Below are 23,992 nucleotides of genomic sequence, written 5' to 3'. Positions count from 1 at the left end.
CGTTCTGTACCATCTGCCAGGAATAACCGGGAGTCATTCCTATTTTTACCCAGGCGCCCCTGGCCGACCTCACCTGAGGCCAGCCAGGAGCACTCACGGGCTGATGACAAGGATGGCTACCAGTCCTACTGCACTGTACCGTCTGTCATCGGGGAAGGGAGGGAAGAGGATGCTGCTGTTCATTGCCCCAGCACCGTGTCTACCAGCAGCATGCAGTAGACATACGGTGACACTGAAAAAAGTCAAGAAACAATTTTTTCCCCTTTTCTTTTATGGGGGGGCAGGGGGAGTAAATTGACGAGATATACCCTGAACCACCCCGGACAATGTGTTTGACCCTACAGGCATTGGGAGCTCAGCCAAGAATGCAAATGCTTTTCGGAGACTGCGGGGACTGTGGGATAGCTAGAGTCCTCAGTCCCCACTCCCTTCCTCCATGAGCGTCCATTTGATTCTTTGGCTTTCTGTTACGCTTGTCACACAGCACTGTGCTGTGGACTCTGTATCATAGCCTCGAGATTTTTTTCAAATGCTTTGGCATTTCGTCTTCTGTAATGGAGCTCTGATTCTGTATGGAGCCCCATACAGCGATCAGATCCAGTATCTCCTGTACGATCCATGCTGGAGCTCTTTTTGGATTTGGGACTGCATCGCCACCCGTGCTGATCAGAGCTCCATGCTGGGCAAACAGGAAATGAAATTCAAAAGTTCACGGGGTTTTTCCTGTCTACCTGGCCACTGCCTCCGAGTTCAGATTGCTTTCCAGAGTGGTCACAGTGGTGCACTGTGGGATACTGCCTGGAGGCCAATACCCTCAATTTGCGGCCACACTAACCCTAATCCGATATGGTAATGCCGATTTCAGCACTACTCCTCTCGTCGGGGAGGAGTATAGAAACCGGTTTAAAGAGCCCTTTATATCGATATAAAGGGCCTCGTTGTGTGGACGGGTGCAGCGTTAAATCGGTTTAATGCTGCTAAAATCGGTATAAATGTGTAGTATAGACCAGGCCTAGGCTACAGTCCTTGAAGAAGCCAACCTAACTGAAAGGTATGGGAAAGCAGGGAACATGGAAATGGAAAGCTTTGCTCCCTGCATCCCTTTCCCCATTAACTGCATTTTAAGCCCACACTGAAGTCTGAGGAGTGCTCTCATAGGTTTCCTGTTGATTAGAAGCTCCTTTGTTCCTGCTCCTGTTTTCTGAGAACCAATTTGTAGATATTTGCAGTCATGCGGCACATATGCAAGAGAATGCTTGTCAAGTACTCACTCTATCTGCTTTCCCTAGAAACGGCTTTGTTTCCTGTGATTTCCCTGCCTTCACTTGTACTCTCCTAGCTTTGAAAAACAGGAAGCCTTGTTGTTATGGGCTGTGGGGGTGGATCAGAGTGCTCTCTCTCTCTCTCCGAGAACATAGATATATTAGAGGGGTCTGAGGTTGAATAGAAGTTAAATCTGAAAACCCAAACACCCTCATGTCCAAGCCATCAGGTCACACTTAAAATTGCTACTAGCAATTTCTAATTCCTGCGGTAATGATAATAATCCTCTGCACCGCAGCATATGTTCTGGAGGATGAAGGGGGCATGTTCCTCTCAATGCAGATGCAAGACTAATGCAGTCCCATCCTTGATTTTCCCCCTTCTCTCCAACCTTTGTATGTGGTTGCATCACTAATTCCTGGCTCTGCCATTCCCTCCGTCCATGACCTTGGGAAAATCTCTTAACCTCTGAGCCTCCCATGTTTCTACATCTGTAAAATGAGAGTGATATTTATTTTACTCAAATCTATCTTCAGTGAGCAGGAAAATGATACTTTGCAAAGTGCTTTTAAACCTATGGATGGAAATTCTTATGAGTGCTGTGCATGATTATTATTTTCTCATGTGAGGATCTCAAGCTCTTTACCAAGGACAGTTAGTTTGACTGCCTGTATGAACCAACAACAGTAGCTCTTCTGTGCCACAGAGGATAATAATAAAGTGAGATGTGACCAGGTAGCCAATGGCATCCATCTTTCAAAGCTCAGGTTTACCCAGAGGTTTAGAGCCACATACTGTTCTTTGTTAGGGTACAATGAGTTAATAACTCTGCTGTTGGAAAATATTCCATAGGATCTTTAATGACCATAAATGGTTAAGATATCCATTTTAAATTTTATCTGAAGAGAGGGCACCTCAGTATCACTAACACTGGGTCACAGATTCAATCCTGGCTCATAAGAATGGATGGCCAGAAAACAAAGATTTTGTTTTGTTGAAAACATTTTGAGGTTTTGACATATGGTTTTCTTCCCATGCAGGACAAAAATGAGACCTTTTAAATTTTTCATAAAAAAACATGAGAGAGCCCTTGCCTTATTCAGAGTAGGTTCTTGAATCTGGGTTTGCCACATCCCCAGTGAATTCCCTAATCATCAGGCTATTCTGAGGTGCATGGGGCTTGCTCACTCTTTCTCTCTCTCATTTTGACCAGAAATTCTGTTGGGAAAATTTTGATAGGAAAAAGTTGTGTCTAAATTCATTTGACCAGCTCAACTCAGAAAGAAGAATGCCACCTAACTAGGTCTTGTCTACCTTGGCAATTTGCCTTGATTCCACCAATCGAAACCAAGCCTGGCCCTATTGGTGCAAACCATGAGCTTGGGCTTCCAACTAGCGTAGCTACATTTGTGCCTGGCCATTCTGTACTAGAGTAGGACAAATTCCCAGTAGGGATAAGACTTTAGTCTCTAATGCCACTTCCTGTGGCACACTGGGCTTTCCTTGGAGTTCTTTAATCCTAGAAGTGACCAGGCCTGACCTTGTCTGGCTGGTAAGAACTGACATGCTCACAGCCCAGGATGGCATGGCTGCAAGAACATAGCTGGGTCTGGAGAAGGATGAACTTGTAACTGAGGTCCATTGGGGAAAGATCAAAAGAGGTTTAACACAAGAGAAAATGTCAAAGTAATGGGCCCTGTTGTGATTCCACTAAAATCAGTGGAGCACCATCAGGTAAGAATTGGGCCCAGTAAATCAGTAGACTATAAAATGTTACTCACAGTCATATATTGCTTCACGCCACCAATGTACACGGGCCCACCTTTCTCCCGCAAGTGGATCAACATTGAAAGACGCTCGTAAGCCACAAATTCATTGAAGAAAGTCTTGTAACCTAGGAGTCCACCGACAATAAAACTATCTTCCCAGTCTACCCCCATCATAAAAGAAAACGGCATGAAGACATAAGCGCAAATGATCTGCAAAATATACAAGACAGAGAGAAGGGCCGGGTGCACAAGCCCAAATATTTGCGAATCACAAAAGAAAATGTCAATCAAAGAATCAATCTTTAAAATAAACTTCTATATATAGTTTTAAAAAGTATGTAAAAATACTTCTTGGCATCTTGCTGCTATCTCTCTAATAGTCTGGGGATTTTTAATGGTAAAGTCTACCTGAATTATCACAAAAGTAGCAATTTAAGGCTCAGCTCCAACCAAAGTACTTAAGCATATAGTTTAATTTTATGCCTCATGTTAAACACATGCTTACAAGCTTTGTTGGATTGCGGCCTAAAATGGGGGCCGTGGTTCAGGGAATTGGTAAGAGAGATGGAGGTTTAATTTCTCATCTGACGTAATCTGGTGTAGCTACACCGAGAAAATGAGTGTTAAAAAAATATGTTAGCTAACATGTTTTAATTACTATGTTGACCACCACCTAGGGTAGACAAAGGGTCTGTCTGTGTCTAAATGATGTACAGCTTTAGCTATACTGGTATAGTTAAGCCGTATACTCCCTCCTTGTATTGATATAAAAGTGCTTATAGCAGTATGGCTTATTCCTGTATGGGAAGAGGAATAAGCTATACTAGTACAAGGCACCTTTATACCGTACAATTGTGCTTATAATATTTTGGTAAAAAATACCTCCCCCCTTCCCCCGACCAAAATGGCTATATCTGTACAAAAACTGCGTGTAGACCAGGCCAGAGACCATTTGGTTTAAGAAGTCTCTTAGCCCAGCAAAATGATGTAGGTATGTCTTACAATTAAAAATCTACAAACTCAGCTAGCATATTTTTAAACACAACTTTGTGTAAACTAGGAACTAAGTGCTGTTTGAAACCATGCCAATTAAAACAGTTTCTGAAACACCTCTTTTTCCCTGTGGAAGGGCTGGTCTAAACTGCAAAGTTAGGTCACCTTAACTACACCGCTATAGTCTGTGAAAAATTTCAGACCCTGTATGATGTATTAAGCTGACGTAAACCCTGGTGTAGACACTGATAGGTCAACAGAAGAATTCTTCCATTGACCTACCTCTCAAAGAGGTGGATTTATTACAGCGACAGAAGAACCCCTTCAATCAATGTAGTAAATGTCTACACTACAATGCTATTGCTGTGCTGCTGTGCCATTTCTTGTGTAACATAACCCTCACAAGCTTTGTCTAGGGAAGGATAAAAGATTCAGTGCAGTGGTCTGAAGCGAAAGCCATTGTGGGTGTTTAGTGAAGTGTTAATTGTGTGGCTGGTGCATGCAAATAGCTCTTCTGGTTTTTCTATTCATTGACGGTAGCTCTGGCACAGATTAGAGCTAAAGCAAACTCACTCTGTACAAAATGGCAGCCTCTTTGGGGTGAAGTCATAGACACTGATGGCTACAGAATGTTTACATTGCAACAGGTATTTTCACAGATTATTTTGTTATACAGGGATTTAAAGGAGTTGTTCTTTTAAAAAGAAATATATATTTAAATATCCAATGTTTGATTAAAAGAAAGACAAATCATGAAAAAAAAGTTATGGGGACAATACCTCGAAGTTCAGCTGTGGGTAGTTAAACATATTCCCCAACCAAGACAGTGCTGAATCAACGAAAGAGAGCAAAGCAAGAAAGGCGATCAGGTTCACAGCAATGTTCGCCACCAATGGGATGGAGGCAGAGGCACCCTGACTAGCAGCTTCCAGCAGGTTTTTTGAGTCTCTTTACCAAGGAAAACAAAAAGAAAATTTGAAAACTAGAGACATTTTCCAGTTCACGGACAAGCTGAGAAACAGTAAAGGTTACACTACCGTTGATTATAAACTAGCTGTTTACATTAGTGGACACCGGCCTGGCTCTCTCAAGTGTTCTGGAGGGTGTGCAGAGGGGCCACCATGTGAATGAAGCCTCTAAGAGAAATTCTGGCAGATTCAGAATTCCTCCCAGGAGATCCCAGGAAGTGACCTTGAAGATGCCCTCAAGCGTTGCCATCCTTGGAAAGAGTGGAACATGCTCCTCGTTCATCTCTGGCTCTTTGGGGCTTTGATCCAAGGCCTACTGCAGTCAGTTGCATCACTCTTTCTGTTGACTTCAGTGAACTTTGGATCGGGCCCGGGCACTGCTCATGCCTGCAGAAATGAAGGTGTAGGCACTATGCTCACCACAGGGTCAAGGTCAGGCCTTACACAGAGGTGCAAGCTGATGAGTAGAGACTCCTTGCATTTTCTGCCTCTTTGCACTCCTCCACAGGGATTTTCTTGATCAAAAATTATATGCACTGAATTCTCTGATTTTTGTATGCAAAATAATCCACTCACCTTCACTTTTGCTTACAGGCATTTAGTACGTGCTTCTGAGTAAAGCAAAGGCAACAATAAACAAATAGAAAAACATCCCGTAGAATTGCCCTGGACTTCTGCAGTTCTGTCTGTGAAAATGCCAGTGGGACAGCTACACCTCTGTACAGCTCGGTCTGTTTGTTCTTCATGTGAGTTCAGAAACTATTTACTTTTGGTTTCCTTAGTGTGTAATTAGTATAATGTGTGCAAAAGCATTGTATAGCTCTCATCAATATAATATTTGAGCACCTATGTATATTGCTATTTCTCGGCATAGATCTACTTACCCTTTCTCCATTTTTATACCACTCGTCAGAGTTATTTGGGGTATTTTAGTCTCAGGCCAGAATAGTTTGGAGATAGCCAGTGATGCTGGTGCTGACATCACAGAAGCAGTTAGTAAATGGGAGGCTGAAACCTGGAATTCCAGATGCCAGAAAATAAGCTTTGGTCAATTCATCTCAACAGAACATAGAAACGGAAAAAAATTCCAGAGAAAGGCAATGAAAATCATTAGACACCTGGAGGATTTTTCATATCAGAAGAGCTTGAAAGAACCAGCATTGTTTATATGGGAGAAGAGTAAGCAGAGGTATGATTCAGGGATACCAAATAGCGAATAGTATGGAGAAGACCACTTGTTTACCTCTGATGATAACACCCTCCCCACTGGCAGAAGCTGTGGCAAAAGCAGCGATGGGGGAGTGAGAATCAGACCCCGTAGCCTCCAAGCCCCTGGACAGCAGTGATGTCAGCAGACTGCAGTCCTTAGCTGGAACTCTGGACATTCTTTTCTTCTTGATTGTTTGGCCTGACCTCCTCCTGCCTATATTCTTTCCACCCTCTCCTACACAGCCCCACATGCATCTTTTCATCCCTCACCTCCTGCAGTGTCTTGCATCCCTTCCTCCCTTTTCCTATTCCTTTAATCCCTTAGCCCCTGCCCTTATAATGTATATTTTTAATGGCTTGACAAACATCAAGTCAGTTCCACAGTCACCCTGATCATTCTGCGTGTATGTTGTATCCCTTTCCTTCATCTGTCTGTCGTGTCTGTTAGACTGTAAGCTCTATGGGGTGGGAAGTGTCTTATATGATTGCCTAGTTCAAAGGGGCCCCAATCTTGAATGGGACTTTTAGGTGCTACCATCATATAACTAAATAATAATAAATCTCAGAAATATCTGCTTGAGGTCACTGCTAGGATCCTGGAGCAGTTGAACCATGGGTATATTCCACTGTGCCAGTTCCTACTGCATGTAAACTATAAATATAAATACACAAATACATCCATTATTCCCTCTGCACTAGAGCTGGATGAATCTCTATATTACCAAGGTAAACTTTTCTGCTACTGAATGCTGCACTAAAGGTCAAGTCAATGGGTCTAGTTTCCCATACACATATGAAGATAGTCATAATGGGAATTACACATATAAACCTTGGACACATTGATGGAAGCATTAGACCCACTATTGGTCAGGAATCTCAGCTACAGACATTCTTCTGATTCAAAGTGCTGTTTGAATTTGAATCCATAATACCCGGAAGGGAATTAGGACTGCTACAGGTGCAACATGTAAAGGGGATTTGAACACACACTATATTTTCATGATTTATTTTCCCCTCCTTACCCCAAAAGAAATGTATGCTCCTAAGACACTGCCAGCGATGGTTGAGAACCCTGAAGTCATGATCGAGTGGAGTTCAGACTTGGTAACATACGGTAAATAGGGCCTCACTAGAAGAGGAGATTCTGTCTGAAAATGAGAAGCAACAGTCAAAGGAATAATTTCTGTATAAACCCTCACAGAGTGGCCAGTTATTTTATGAATTAATGCTAGACACAGTTCAATCACAGTGACTTTGGTGCTATCAGACAGTTAATGTTTGTGCTGACAAGTGCTCTGAATATGGGGCTTTCTCAAGGCTAAGTGCTGTTTTTCAGGTAGTGCAATTGTGCTGGACACTCATCCTACCTGGCTGAAGGTCATTTCTTGGTTGCTTTAATGTAGTGGTTCCTAATCTTTTTTTTTTTCTTTTACTGGAGTCCCCATTGTCCTGTATGTCCTAGGGCAGGGGTAGGCAACCTATGGCATGGGTGCCAAAGGTGGCACGCAAGCTGATTTTCAGTGGCGCTCACACTGCCTGGGTCCTGGCCACTGGTCCGGGGTGCTCTGCATTTTATTTTGTTTTAAGTGAAGCTTCTTAAACATTTTAAAAACCTTATTTACTTTACATACGACAATAGTTTAGTTATATATTATAGACTTATAGAAAGAGACCTTCTAAGAACGTTAAAATGTATTGCTGGCACGTGAAACCTTAAATTAGAGTGAATGAATGAAGGCTCGGCACACCACTTCGGAAAGGTTGCTGACCCCTGTCCTAGGGCCATGTCCTCACACAGTTGACCCCTTATCTTATGTTTCTGCCATTCTCTCGCCTGTCCTTTTCTGTTTCTGTTCCCTTTCCCCCATTCTTATCCTATTTTCATCGTCTATTAGTTTTTTTTTTCTTTTGCTTACTTTCTATTTTTAGACTAGTGCCCTCGAGGGGGGTCTGTCTCCCAGCTTCATGCCAGAGCTTCGTGTGTGAACATAGTATAACCTTCAGAATTTACCCGATTGCGTGTCATTGATGATTTATAAACTGACAGAATTCTGGCTTCCAAAAAACCAAGCATCTAACCTGGTACATTAGAGTCCTAACTTCACACAGAAGGGATGTTTATTGGAAACAGAAGCTCATTAAACAGCGGTATTTCACTTCCCACATTCCAGGATTTCTGTCTTTTAATAGGTGAGTGATTAAGGGTACTAGCCTATTTTTCTATTTCATAACTCACGTGTCCCACAAATATGTTGCCAGCTGCTACTAGGGACTCAACAGGAGTTGTCCCCAAGGTAACCTGCATTATCCAACCAACCTAAAAACGATAAACATTAAATTTTAAAAATGCCACAATTTGATTCTATGAGTGCAACAGCTGGGTAATACTTGAATATCTCAGATAAAAAGCATTAACAAAATTCCGTGCCGTGGTACCTTTTTAATGAGCCATTGCATGAATCCAACATGGTAAAGCATAGACACGACTGTGCTGAAGAAAACCACTATTGGCAGGACCTAATTTGGAAACACAAAATTAAGTAACTTACAATTTTAAAGAGTTTTTCTTTTCTCTCTGTCTGAAAGAAAAGGCTAATGTCTTTGAGATACATTCTGGTTTTGAAATCTTTTAAAGATCTTGCAAGCTCAATCATTCAACTTTAACTATTCAGTTCAGAAATTGTTTTACTCTGGAACTCCTAGAGTTGTTTTCAATGTAGATGTGTTGAGTTTGGATGAATTGCTTTTCATGGATTTGAATACTTTCCAGATCAAACTGTGATAGTTTTGAAATGGTTTCATAACCATATATTGCAGGTTGGCTGTAGCCATGTTTAAAGCACCTCAGTAGTCCTCACTCAGATACCTACTGGACATTAGCAGCTGCAAATATCTGGATCAAAATTCTGTAAACTTTGTGCGTTTCAGATGTGGGGTTTGGTAGACCTGCATTGCAAAGTTCAGATCTGGAACCAAATTTACCCATTGTTATACGAGAACATAAGAATGGCCATATTGGGTCAGATCAATAGTCCATCTAGCCCAATATCCTGTCTCAGACAGTAGCCAGTGACAGATGCTTCTGGCACTTGGAGGTTTAGGGGTACCCAGAGCATCAAGTTGCATCCCTGACCATCTTGGCTAATAGCCATTGATAGAACTATCTTCCATGGAGTTACCTAATTCTTTTTTTAACCCATTTATACTTTTTAGCCTTCACAAAATCCCCTGGCAATGAGTTCCATAGGCTGACTGTGTGTTGTGAGAAGAAGTACTTCATTTTGTTTGTTTTAAATCTGCTGCTCATTAATTTAATTGGGTGAGCCCTCATTCTTGTTTTATGTGAAGGGGTAATTAGCACACCTTTATGCACTTTTTCCACACCATTCATGATTTTATAGACCTCTATTATATCATCCCTTAGTCATCTCTTTTCTAAACTGAAAAGTCCCAGTCATTTTAATCTCTCCTCCTATGGAAGCTGTTCCATTCCCCGAATCATTTTCATTGCCCTTCTCTACCCTTTTTCCAATTTTAATATCTTTTTTGAGATGGGGTGACCAGAACTGTGTGTAGTATTCAAGGTGTGGGTGTAACATGGGTTTATATAGTGGCATTATGATATTTTCTGTTTTAATATCTATCCCTTTCTTAATGGTTCCTAACATTCTGTTAGATTTGTTGACTGCTGCTGCACTTTGAGCGGATGTTTTCAGAGAACTATCCACAATGATTCCAAGATCTTTTTCTTGAGCAGTATCTGCTAATTTAGACCTCACAACTTTGTATGTATAGTTGTGATTATTTTTTCCAATGTGCATTACTTTGCTCTTATCAACACTGAATTTCATCTGCCATTTTGTTGCCCAGTCACCCAGTTTTGTGAGATGCCTTTGTAGTTCTTCGCAGTCAGCCCTAGACTTAACTATCTTGAGTAATTTTGTATTTTTGGTAAATTTTGCCACCTCACTGTTCACTCCCTTTTCCAGAACATTTATGAATATGTTGAACAGCACAGGTCCCAGTACAGATCCTTCAGGGACCCTGCTATTTACCTCTCTTCTTTGTGAAAACTGACCTATCCTACCCTTTGTTTCCTATCTTTTAAGCAGTTAGTGATCCATGAGAAGACCTTCCCTCTTATTCCATGACTGTTTAGTATGCTCAAGAGCCTTTGGTGATGGACCTTATCAAAGGCTTTCTGAAAGTCCAAGTACACTGTATCAACGGGTTCACTTTTGTCCACATGCTTGTTGGCCTCTTCCAAGAATTCTAATAGATTGGTGAGGCATGATTTCCCTTTACAAAAGCCATGTTGATGCTCTTGTTCTGTATGTATGAATGAAAGGAAAATTTTAATTTGGATCTTTATAGGTTCAGGTCCAGATCTGGATCCAAGTTTCCCAGAAATTTGAGAGGGTTTGGATCAAAGGTTTTGGTTTGGACCCATGTTGACCTGACCTTCTCAAGATCAGGGGCTTATCACACTCCCATCTAGTTTAACTGTAGATTAACAACACACACAATATTAACAAAGTCTTCTTCTTGTCATTATTGAGGTGAGCTCTACTTCCCTTGTAACACTGATTATGTCAGTGTTGGATGTTTGAGCTTTGCAGCAGTGAGCAGAGTCACTAAGTTCCTTAGAAGTAACTCCACAGGGATTGTATGGCAGTGAAACTGAAGGAAAAGAACTTTTTTTAAACATATGGTTTAAAAGAATCACAAATGAAGTAACACAGGCATGGCCCACAGTCTGGCAGGTAATTAGCTGCTTTTTGTTCTTCATCCTGAATTAAAATTGGATCATTTGGTATGTATATATCTTAAACACACAGGAACTCAATATTTCTATGCTAGTATGTAATAGGGAAAAAATCTCTCAGTACAGGTTCACGATAAGCCAGAGAGATAAGTAATGTTTAAACCAATACCTCTAAAGCCAGAAAGCTTTTTAATTGTGCAATTGAAGGAGTCACACGTCATAAATAATGAACATGAACAGAATAAAAAAAAAGTATAAAAAATCAAATGCATCAGTACTAAAGTATTTGTCAATAAATTCAATTCTTAATTATCCAGAGGAAAGTTACTACCATAATTTATACTGATGAAGTTCGAAAAACACCCTCTCTCAAAGTATATTAATGTGACTCATAGCCATAACTGCCTCTGCCCTTCAAAAGAGTTACTACTGGGATACTTCTAGCTTGACCCTATTCCTCTAATGCATTTAATCATTTAAATTGATATTAGTTAACAGTCAGGGGAACCTTTAGCATTAGCTTGTGATGCACTGAGGGTTCAGGATTTAGGGAGAAGTATCACAGAAGTGAGACTAAATAAACCATCAAACGGCCACCACGCTCTTTTTCTAGACATAATCCTTACAATGTGTCTCAACTTTCTTCTTATCCCGTATTCTATACTTAAACTTGTATCCCTACAAGAGATGCAGTTAAATAGAAATTCCACAGATTCTAGGAGCATGATTATCCTGCAGGAAAGCATTGCAGGGAGAGGAAGAACCCTGGTGGCCATGAACCTGAAGAAGCAGATGATCAAAATTACAAGCAAATATCTTTCCTTTCTCACAGCCCAACTGGAGGCACAAGGTTTCAGTGTAGCTATGGGAGTGTGTGACAAGTTGGAGAGGGAAAGAACGAACGTGCCATTTAAGAAGTAACTCTTACTACTCCTCTGTCATTCTCACTACACATGTCAGTGGCCAATGCTGTTACAGGCTTGTCCCTGATAAAATCACTTTACAAACTGACTTTAAGAAACTGAGTTTTAAAAGCAGTTTGCCATTGTGCACCTGAAGTCAATTACAGGTCCAGTTTTTGTTCCCAAAAGTCAGGATGTTCTAATTGTGATCATCTGCACCCTTGATTGGGTATGGAACTTAGTGAGTTAGTTTTTAAAAAATCAGTCCCTGATTATTTAATATGATAGAAACTTTTGTGTCAATGTCTTCAACAGAAAGTGGCACACAACCAATTAGCATGTATCTAATTACTGAGATGACCTGTCATACCCAGGCTAGCTTTTATCTAGAGCATGGAGGAGTCAATTTGAAAATGTCAGACTTTCCTTCCCTAGTGTGACCCAGAAGAACTGAACTACATGCAGCATGTGATAAACTATTTTCACATGTTGCACCCACCCTGATTTCTCAGTTGTGCTGTGCTCACTGGCCCATATTAGACAAACACAAAGAAAAAGACCTTAAGTTAATGTTAGGGAGGGTGCAAAAGCAGACTGTTTTGAATGTAGGAATAACAGCCTTAAATCTCACCAATATGCCTAGGTCTTGCAGGGTTCTCTAAATATGGGGAAGTCACATACATTGTAGATACAGAAAAATCTATGCACAGCAGGCCAAGTTAAGGGTACAGTATCAGCCTCTCTTTCCTTTGTTTGGTTAGTTAGACTGTGAAATGTATTTGACAATAAAAGGTCAGATGCTCCCCTCTGTTCTTCACCAGGGAGCAAACATGCACTGACTGCATGAAACTGGGCTAGAAAACGCAGAACGAGTAGGGCGGACACCAAGTGTCATGCTTCTTGGGCCCCCAGGTAGCTTATTCCTGTGCACCACTCATTTGTGGTTCTGCGGGTGTATGGCTACCTGAATCAGAGATAAAAGGGAGATTTTTCCTGTATGCTTTCCCCCCTTACTTTCTAGGCTGTGACCATGCATGAAAAATGTCAGCCCAAAGAGAATACATAAGAGAACGTTATGAGTAAGGGAACTATTTAATCACGGGTATTTGTAGTAAAAGTCATGGACAGGTCATGAACAATAACAAAAAAATCATGGCCCATGACCTGTCCATGACTTTTACTAAAAAGACTCCTAACTAAATCTTAGGTGCTGGGTAGGGGGGCGCTCCCACGGATGCTGCTGCTCTGCGGGGGAGGGGGGGAATTCAGGGGGATGCTGCTGCTCCGTGAAGCAGGGGGCGCCGCTGCCGCTGCTTCAGGTGGGGGGCGGTCTGAGGCCCTGCTACCACTGCTGCTCCTGGACCGCTGCTCTGGGGCAGTGCCTGGGACCAGCTGTCTGGGGTCAGCAGCACTGGCCACTGCAGGAGTCACAGAGGTCCCAGAAAGTCACAGAATCCATGACTTTCTGGGACCTTCATGAAAGACTCACAACCTTAGTTATGAGCAAATGTTAAGAAGGTCAGAACAGAAGCTGGAACTCAGCCTTAACTATGCCCTGTTCTAACTGTGCCCAATATGCTATGCTAATGCCCATGAAGGTGAGTAAGGGCTTGTTTATGTGGAAAAGTTTCACCAGTTATACCAGTATAATTACACTGCTGTCATTAAACCATTATAGTTATACCAATATAACTCACTGGACACTCATCTACCAAAATACAAGAGTCCTCATAGGGAGTTATGTTGGTATAAACATAGCACTTCAAATTCACATTCTACCATATGCCAGAATAATTTCCTTGTGCAGACAAGTCCTAAACCAGGAATAAATTAAATAAAAGTGAACATCTAAATGGAAAAAGTAAGTCTCAAAAAACTTTTTATGATTGTATGTCTGTTAGCTACAAATGTTACATTCATTGCTATTAGTGTAATAACCCCACAAAGAAAATAGAACTATCTCGTTGTTGTACCTTTATAATGTGTTTTTGATTAGCCCCACTGTTACACATCCACGACTAATTCTGATAAATATCAGAAATCACCTTTGGACCTATAGAAGTGTCATTTGACTTCTCAGCCATATCACCTACTGTGTATGTAGGGCATGACTCTGAGATGCTGAGTACTCAGAACTCCCATGGAAGCTGGGCATTGTGGGTGCTCAGCATCTTGCACAACAAGACTCCAAATAAGAAGCAGGCGGCAGATGATGTATCGGTGCATTCTAGATTTGAAACCCTTGGAAGATTCTCCAAACTCAACCATTCAAACTAGACTCTTACACTTAGTGAACCAGAAACCTCTTGGCATAAATAAAGAGCAAGCAGTCAAAAAAACCAAAATCCAATAACATTTCATCTCTAAAGAAATATAAAAGATTTAATTCTGACAAGTAAGTTTTAGCTGACATATCTTTACCTATGTCAAGAGGCAATTGGGTGTGATCTTCTTACTTTATGGAGCTGGGAAAAGGGTAGCATCACCTGCCTACAGAGATGATATTTATAACATCTCTGTTTGTGAGAGTAATTATTTAAATAATGGGTTTAATGTGGGCTACTTTTTCAAAAATAGGCCTACATTGTGCCTGAAAAACATGCATGTACACACACAAATATGCAGTAGTATGCATATTAAAATTAACCATTTTCTGCATGTATGTACATATTTTGTATGGGTAACTGCTTTTGCATCTGCCTGCCTATTTTGTGGGCACATCTTGGATACCTGTTTTTGAAAATGTTGCTCTTTATGTATTTAGTGAATATGACTGCAGAGGATAAATCCTAGCCCACATTTTCAATGACTCTTGCCCATGTATATAGGGACGTCCTCTTCTGTGTGCACGGCAGGATGGCTATGTACAAAGTTTTATACATGCACTTACTCTAATTAGCAATCTGATTAGAACTGTGTGCAGCCAAAGTTGGGATCTGGACACTGAGTCTTATTGCAGACACGGGGTTATTGCAAAGGGGCAATCCAATTATCCTGCTCATTCCCCTCCTCTCCTGGGCAAACACAGTTTTGGGTGGTACCTCATCATCTTTTTGAAGCTACCGCAAAATACAGTGCATTAGAGTTCCCCTTGCAAAAAATGGAAGATAGTAATATGACTTTTTACCAGCTTGATACCCAAGCACTGGAAAAATTATCGCAAGGGTTGGAATATGCAGGAGGTAAATGGACTGGCTGGGTCTGTCTCCTTAAATGTATCTTTTACTCAATTTGGAGGATGTCAAAATCCAAGGTAAACCATATTGATGATCAGCCAGAGGGAGGATAAGAAGCTATTTATGCACCAATGTGTCCCAGCTGCTGCTTTATTTTTTTTTTGGCCTACAGTAGGTGGCCCATAGGCCAATGGAGGGCTGATGGGAGACTCAATCACCTGCTTGACACGTAATTAGCATGCATATTCCTAAACTGAGCCATGTGCAGTTCTGAAAATAAGCAGCATACACACAGTTTTGAGGCCACATCAACCATGTAGCCCATTTTGAGTTGTCTGTCCTTCATTGTGAACATATTTTGCTAGTATCCAATCCCACTTTAAAATTTCCACGTGTGTCTTTGTCCAGTTTATTCCATAGAAAAAAGCACATATGGATGTTTGAACACATGCAAACTTTTGAAAATGTAGCCCAAGCTAACATATCAGTCTACAACATGATTTTATCATTGCTGGAGCATTTTTTTAAAAATAGGCTATAGCTCCATGTGCAATCAAATTCTTATTCGTGCAATGCACTCATCATGCTTTCACAAAAAATACAGTGACTGTGCATAGAAATGGTCGCTTAGGTGCCTGACTGTGTAAAAGTGAGAGAGAGTTAGAAAACTGAAAAAAAAATATTTGAAAGAAAAAAAAATATGTTCCCTTCTGGTTTTTGTTGAAATGTTGGGGTTCTTTTGCTGATTCTTTTTCTAAATTTTCTAACTATCTTTAGTAATAACCCACTATAAATGCACAGTCATGGGAATTGTGCATGGAAACAGAGGCGTACAATTTCTCATGAATTGTGTACTATGTGTACCTTGGGCCTTCAAGGCGGCAGAGTGATTCAGTGGGTCAAGTATGAAAACACAGTGTTCCCCTGACTGGATTTTATTACTTAGTGTTTGTGTTTAAAGTGCACTAACTGTCATCTACAAAAGAAACAAACTAGGTTGGTCTTATATATCTAGGAAGCTAAATGAAAATAATTCCAGTCTGGGCTATCACCTCAGTCCATGGGAGAGAGAAGGTATAAGAGCTTGGATAGAGAGACATTTCACCTTCTTATCTCCTGGAACAATGGGTTCAATGATAGCCCATTTCCCAACCTATCTTCTCAGGAAGGGAGAGGAGAAAGGTAACTTGTCAGCTCTTTCAAAGAAGGGAAGTACTGTTGACCTGTGATGAGCTGCAGCGAGAGCCTTGGGTAAAAAAATGCTTAATTCAAAACAGCTTCTCATTTTGTCCCCTAAACAGCTATTTTTATGGAGTTTCTTGCCTTCCTACTGATGAACCTTATTAGTCTGCATTCTCCAGCCCTGCCTCCTCTAATTCTTTCCACCTATCCCTGGTATTTATAAGACACCTATTTCCATGGTATCTCAGTACTCGCATCTTTCCTTGAGTACTTGTGGGAGGGAGGATAAGATAGGCAGAAGTTAACCCTGTGCTTACCACTGACCAGGTAAGACCCCTGTATCCTGCCATGCCTCCGTTTTGAAAATGTGTCTGCTAATACTGTCATCCTGTCGAAAATGTAAATTGCTGCAGCTGGGTTAAATAAATTTAGAGCAAATAAATGCATAACATTAAATGGCAAGTTTAATCCCCAGTTCCCTAACTTTTTCATAGTGTGGGTCACATCTTACTGGGGAGATTGTCCCCTGGACACTTCCTCTCCCATTGGTAATTTCATACATGCTGTAAATCATACATGGAACATGTTTTCCAATGAAACTCTTTTTGTGGCCAACTATATGTAAAATACCATATATATAATAGCTGTTTACCTTAAAGGCAAATAAATGATCTGTATATTTTTCACCAAACACAAATTTAGCACCGTCATCAGAGTATTCCAGGAAAATCTAAAGAGAAAAACCAAACAAACAAAGCATCTGTTATAAGCAGAGGGTCACTGCTAAATAATAAGCAAATATTGCACAGATTTAAAAAAATCATAAAGGGTGAGATTGGCTGTTGGCCTTATTGCAGGTTTTTGTGGGGAGGTGAGGCGCCTTCCTTCTGTTCTGCATCTTGTCCAATAACAAGTACAATTGTAGTTCAGGATCTGCTCTCTAGGACCCAGTGGTGAACATTGCCTCAAAGGGAGCAGATGAGAGACATAGCCATAAGACACACTTGCCCATCTGTACCTGACTACTGAGCTGGTCAGCTGTGGGAAGGGGAGTAGCGTGCACCATCCTAAACCTTCCCTTGGGGTAGGGCAGAACCACCCAGCCATGTGCTCATTATTAATTATTATTATTATTTAATATTTGTGTTACAGTCATGGCTAGTGGTCTCAGCTGAGATTGGGGACCCATTAAGCACAGTTCAACATGTAGTAAGAGACAGTTCCTGCCCCAGGACAGTGGCGAAATGCTAGTCCAAAGGAAGTGTTTATTTTTCACTCCGCATAAATGCCATTGAGGTGCATCTGCACATTCTACATGCTGTTGGCAGAACTTCACAGGGCAACTATGAGCAATAAGTTAACCATTTTCAAATTGAAGCCTGAGGGCAAAAAGAAGGTATTGTCAAAAGAATGGCCATGTGCCAGGTGGGATCAATGTTTGAGCGGCCCAACCCCATCTGAATCAGAATGGCAAGGAAAGGATGGCAGGGACTCTTGTTTCCTGGAGATTAGTGACCATACTTTTGGATTCATTTCTGCAGGGGGTAATTATATTTTAATAAAATTTTTATGTGGGAATAGTGCCGCATTATTTGTCTACATTGGATTATTCACCTGTACCTTTTAAGAGCTCTCAGAGAGAGACACAATATCTTTTTGTGCCAAAAGTTTGAATTCTCCTCACTGTATAACACTCTGCCCACCTTTTCCACTGTTACTCTCCAGCAGTGGATGGTTTTTTTACATCAGTTGTCTTGCAGGCTGGCCACATGCAGGAGCTCACATTGGATGCAGCCTCCACTCCAGCAATGCTACAAAGTCACGCTAGTTTCAATGAGCAGCTTCTTGTGCAGAATTCTATCTCCATCTCCACTTATGTTTCTGCCACCAATGCTTGAATTTTATTCCTTCTGTTTCTTCTATCACAGGTCATCTGAGAACCATGGGGTCTGTGGGGGCAAGGAGTGTAGGCTTTGGTGCTAGCGTGACAGTGGCTGTGGTGATAGTATTTCATTAGATCTTCTATTATATGGCATTTTAGTGGACAGAGTTTCTTGCAAGGATGTTTCAGAATTGGACCATGAGCTTCTGTGAGTGAACCAGTATGACACTCTTGCCTGGTGATGGGGTGGGTTCTGATTTCAGCCCAAATGAGGTGATGGTCAACAGGGCCAGCTTTAGGCCTATTCCACCAATCCCCCGAATCGGGCCCTGCACCTAAGAGGGCCCCGCGCCCTTTCCTGGCTAGAGGCGCCTTTTTAATTTTTACTCACCTGGCGGCGCTTTGGGTCTTCAGCAGCACTTCAGTGGCAGGTCCTTCAGTGCCACTGAAGACCTGGAGCAAGTGAAGGACCCACCGCCGAAGTGCTGCTGAAGATTCAGAGCACTGCCTGGTGAGTACAAGCCCCACATGTTTTTTTACATGTGTTTTTTTTTTTTTAATCATCCCTACCAGGCCCCATCGAAACTGTTCGAATTGGGACCCACACTTCCTAAAGCCGGCCCTGATGGTCAGTCAAGGATAGGGCATGTTCTAATTGTTATTTATTAGGCCTGCTCTACGTTACAGGGCTGGTCGACATAAGTAGCCTTGTGTCAACCTAGCTGTGGAAATGTCTTCACTTAAATTTGGATCCCAGCAACGGAAGTGTCTCTCTACGCCGATTTAGTAACACCACCTGCCTGTGTGGCGTAGCCTTATGGTTGATGTAATAAGGTTGACCCAGTGTCAGTGTAGACACTGTGTTGCTTATGTCGTCTGTTACTGGCTTTCAGAAGCCATCCCACAATGCCCCACACTGACAAAACAAATGGTACAAGTGCTCTTGGTGAGGACATGCACAACCAACACAAGAAGTCAAGTGTGCACACACACAAGTGATTTAATAATGGTCGTGGCTGTATGACAACGTAAGTTAGATCGACATAATTCTGTAGTGTAGGCCTGGTCTTAGGCCTGACAATTTGGCATAAGAATGACATGCTCATTTGAAGACAGTATGCAGAGAGAAATGAGGTGACTGGATCTGATTACTGGGCAGGTTACCCCACAGAGGACCCTATTTCTCCCAGGAAGTCAAAACAGTAAGGATCTGATTCTGCTCCTTTGACTTCTATGGCAAAACTCCCACTGACTTTATGGAACACCTGGTGCATTAACCTCGGAACATTTCATCCCAAGAGGAAAAGAGGGTGACAGTTGTGTTCAAGAAACAAACATTTGACTCTGATAATCTGGCTGACTGTTTCTAGTGCCGTATTCATATGTAACAGAAGGTAGCTCTTCTGAATAGTAGGGGACTGCAGACTTATACTGTGTAGAATATTTACAACTTTCTCTTATTAGTGTCTTGTTTACTTTTGCGGTCAACATGCTCCTGTTCTAATATAAATACCCCAATAAAGAAAATGTTAAAAAGAAAAACTTTATTTTTTTGGCTAATGCCTTACCTGTATCTGCCTACCCAGCCAATTAAATACATCAAATCCTGCTTTAGTCCTCAGAGTAACAAGTCCAAGAATAAACTGCAATCCAATTCCCCAAAATACTGGTCTCCAGGCAACCTAGCCATACAGAAAAATGAAAATACAGAAATCACTTGATATGAAAAGAAATATGTTAGTTTAACATACATATAATTAATGATGATTTAGCTACATTGCAGTGTATTGGGGCTGCCAAATGGAGCACAGAGAGGTTTCATCTCTTTGATCCAAGTTAGAACTGCTCAGATAAAGATGGAGCATTGCATGCTGAGCCCTGAAGAGCACAAACCATGAACAATAAGAACAATAAGAAAAGAACAAAAGGCATATCCCTCCCTGTATATAGTAGAGAGGTGAAATAACTGTTATGTGAATGCAACAGACAGTGAAAATGTTAACACATGATTCTTCTTTCATCATAGCAGTGAATATATCACTACATGTTAATATAACATCACAATGTTGCTCGTATAAATGGATAAAGCATTGGGCTGAGAAATAGGTGACTACTATTGTCTCACTATGTGATCTTGGTAAGTCATCGCACTTGACTATGCCAGTTTCCCCATTTGTAAAACAGGGAGAATGATGCTTCCTCAACTTTGTAAAGTGCTTGAACGTCTATGAATAAAAAGGGCTTAGAAGAACCTGTGGGCTCTAGGCTGCTGATGCTTCTGCATAGGAAGTTTAGGTTGGGTTTTTGTTAGAGGAGCCCCTGAAGCTAGATACCGCAGGAAGTACCACTGAGCAGGGCCTGAGTGGCTGCCCGTGCAACCCACTGATAAACTAGGAAGCCAACACAGGGAGCTGTCTGAGCAACAATGCTTGCTTGCTCATGACCTAGGCCTTGCCTTGCTGTGGACCCTAAACTCTGACTTTTGACCCTGGTTCATCCCTGACTGCTACTTGCCTGCTGCCTCTGACTAGATGACTAATTCTGACTTCCTGGTATCCTGACCCAGCTTGATGCTGACTTTGCTACTTCCTTCCTGCCTGCAAGTGTTCCTGAGCCTAACTTTGTGGTATCCTGACCTGGTTTGCCCCTGACCCTACTACTTGTCTTCTGATGGAACTAGCTAACTGACTGGTGTACACAGACTGCCCATGGCCTGGCCCTGCCAGGGCTACATGAGTGTTAAATACTATGATTACAATAATATACAAGCATTCATTATTGGGTTATTCCAGGGGTGGCCAACCTGAGCATGAGAAGGAGCCAGTATTTACCAATGTACATTGCCAAAGAGCCACTGTAATACATCAGCAGCCCCCCATCATATCCCACCCCTACTCCCAGTGCCTCCCACCCACTGGCAGCCCTGCTAATTGGCGCCTACCCTTCCCTCCCGATCAGCTGTTTTGTGGCATGCAGGAGGCTCTGGGGTGAGGCAAGCCAGCACTCCCGGCACATTGGAAAGTTGGCACTTGTAGCTCCAGCCCTGGAGTCTGTGCCTATACAAGGAGACATATATTAACTTCTGAAGAACCACATGTGGCTCCGGAGCCACAGGTTGGCCACCCCTGGGTTATTCCATCTGGAAATGTGAATGGATGACTATAACCCTATACTTCAGGCTTTCTGCTCTGCTATCACAGTTTGTATATTGTAAATCTGATCAATTTACAAGGACTGAAGTAAAGTACAGCCTTGCTGATTTGCTCCCACTTTAATAAAATAGGCCAATTAGATGTAATGAAAACCCATGGGAGAACACCAGATCTGGCATTTATTAATTCTCACTTCAGTTGCTGGTAGTAATGCTTTGCAAAGGTTTATGGGGTAAAAGCCAAACAGTCATTTCTCAGGAATGGAAGGGACTGTCAGGAGGACAGAGTGACAAAATGAGCATCCTCTGGAGTTCTATGTGTTGCTCTTTCCCTTGGCTATGAAAAGCTTCAGCATAGATATAGAAGTGTTCCAGGAGGCTTTGCGCAATCTAATGAACCAGACAGTGGATTAATGTATGACTCAGATGAAAAACACTAGTGCTATGCATAAAAAGAGCAAGTAAAAACTGAACAAGGATTTCTGGCAATAAAAGCACAACCTTTCCAAAAATCTCCCAGTGCAGAGTACTGAAGCGGCTATCACAGTTCCTTGGAAAACAAAGATAAATAAACCAACAGGCATATTTAGAAAATATAGTGAAGGGGTAAATAGAGTGAATTAGAGCATAAGCCTTGCACCTCTGAGGGCCTTTGAATTAATACTTTGCACTCTTCATGCTTCTTCCCTCTTTCCATGGAGTTATACCCTACCTAATGCTAATAGGCCTGGTCATTGCTACTAGGAAAAACAACATCTCTGAAGTACAGATTTATTGTGGCAAAACTCCCATTGTGGCAAATCCTGACATTAATAGGAGTTTCATCTGATTAAGGACACAACATAAGATGAATAAGGACTGTAGGATATGGCTCATTGTTATTTAAAGTTTTAGGAGATGCTGAAGTGTGCTTCATTCCATTTTTCCATTGATGCTCCCCTTCTCCCTTTTGGATACTACAAAAACAGATTCATGCCGATACCCTTCTAGCAAATGTGTCTTCATTGTCAATAGGATTATTTGAACATATGTAGAAAGGGACGTAGACCACTGAAGCCTGAGTGCCAGCCAAACAACAAAGATAATTTTCACCAATTGACCCAGAGCTATTAAATGTAACATGTACTGTGGTTTTTACACAAAGTCAGAGTGAAATGGTTTGTTTTCTTATTATAGAGAAATGGTGAAAATATACTGTATAGACTTGTCTTTTAATTTTACAGAGCATAGAAAATGTTATAGTCAGAGTCTAAATCTAGAGAATTCTGGATTTTCTATTGCTCTTATTGGGCACAATTTTGCAACTCCCACGTGCATTTTCTTATTCAAATTGAGTGGTGTTGCATGTAAGCAGTTCCACTGTCTTCACAAAATACACATTGACTTCAGTGGAACTCTTAACATGAAGTACCACTAAGTGTTAGTACGGGTTTCAGAGACAGGCCCACTGTGACTGCTGGTTATCAGAACAATGATTAAGATTTTTGTAAGTGTACAAGTATTTGACCAAATGCATCCATGCTTATGACCATATAGGTATCTCTCAATACTACATTAAAACTAAAGTTGCGAAAGTCCAGCACTCAAGTTAGGAAATGCCAGAATTCAGGTTGCCTGTGCAGTACAGTAAATATAGTAAATACAGTTAGATTTTTAGAAAATTTATATCATTATGCGTAAATTGCAGTTGGCTGGGTGAAACTGTTCAGTTCTAGTGAGTACATTCTTGAGACCTAGTCAAAATGAAGGAAAAGATTAAGAGTTAGCCAAATACTTACTTTGGTTGGGTATTTGGAAAAGATCAACATCAAGAGAACATACATCATAAGCCCACCAAAGGAGATGAGCTGATTGGTTCCCTGTTTGGCAGTGTCAAAGATGAGCCAGCAAATGATAGCTGCAATGAGAGCTATCCACACCACCCTATCAAAAGGAAAACAAATATATCATCATACACACTATCTTGATAAAAAGAAGAGCTATCAATTACTCCAATTTCTATTTTATTTCAGTTTTTTTCAGATCAATACTGTTACATCGAAGACCACCCATCCCAGCCTCTGAGCACCAGTGGCAAATTCTTAAAAATACATCTCTGCATAAATAGGCAATTACCCAGAGATAACATTACCCTAGCAGCAATAGGAATATAACAAGAATCTGTCAATCACATAGGGTGACCGGACAGTAAGTGTGAAAAATCAGGATGTGGAGGGTGGGTAATAGTTGCCTGTATAAGACAAAGCCACTAATATCAGGATGGTCCTGATAATATCGGGATGTCTGGTCACCCTACAACCAAACCACCACCAGAATCCTTCTCTAATCACTGCCAAAATAGAGGAAAAATAGTTTTGCTTTTTTGCACAACTCTTGTTTCCATTTTAAATACTTTGTTGAACTTTCAGATATTTTTGGACTAGCTCTGGCTTATCTCAGACACAGCTATTCATATTATTTATTACGATCTTATGTACCTATTTGACTCCGATTTTGGCCCCTTTGCAGTCTTTAGTGTAGGTATCCTAAAAGCCATGTGAGAGATGGAAATGCCAATATCACCAATTTATAGATGGGAATTGAAGCACACAGAGCCTAAGGCCCAGATCCTCAAAGATAATTAGGTTCCTAACGTCCACTGAAATTATTAAAAATTAGGAGCCTGAATAACTTTGAGGATCTGGGTCTAAGTGGCTTGTCCAAATTATACAGGAAGTCTGTGAGAGAGCAGG

The 23,992-nt window shown here is 41.3% G+C and overlaps 1 protein-coding gene across 5 annotated transcripts in view; it reads right to left on the bottom strand.

Annotated features, from left to right (window-relative positions):
• The window catches only part of SLC28A3 (solute carrier family 28 member 3), a 70,504-nt gene that overhangs the window by 11,720 nt on the left and 34,792 nt on the right, over positions 1-23,992 (bottom strand). For all 5 annotated transcript variants that reach the window (XM_050945776.1, XM_050945778.1, XM_050945777.1 and 2 more), the window contains 9 exons: positions 23,039-23,183; positions 19,678-19,791; positions 16,880-16,957; positions 8,639-8,719; positions 8,439-8,519; positions 7,225-7,350; positions 5,878-6,008; positions 4,805-4,973; positions 3,045-3,242 (listed from right to left, as the gene is read on the bottom strand). In XM_050945776.1, coding sequence (XP_050801733.1) covers positions 3,045-3,242; positions 4,805-4,973; positions 5,878-6,008; positions 7,225-7,350; positions 8,439-8,519; positions 8,639-8,719; positions 16,880-16,957; positions 19,678-19,791; positions 23,039-23,183 — 1,123 coding nt within the window. The remainder of the gene's footprint in view (positions 1-3,044; positions 3,243-4,804; positions 4,974-5,877; positions 6,009-7,224; positions 7,351-8,438; positions 8,520-8,638; positions 8,720-16,879; positions 16,958-19,677; positions 19,792-23,038; positions 23,184-23,992) is intronic.

This window comes from Gopherus flavomarginatus, chromosome 3 (genome assembly GCF_025201925.1).
Source record: "Gopherus flavomarginatus isolate rGopFla2 chromosome 3, rGopFla2.mat.asm, whole genome shotgun sequence".
In the NCBI taxonomy this organism is placed as follows: domain Eukaryota; kingdom Metazoa; phylum Chordata; order Testudines; family Testudinidae; genus Gopherus; species Gopherus flavomarginatus.
The sequence above is the reverse complement of the archived record's forward strand: the minus strand, read 5'-3'. Positions and strand labels throughout refer to the sequence as shown.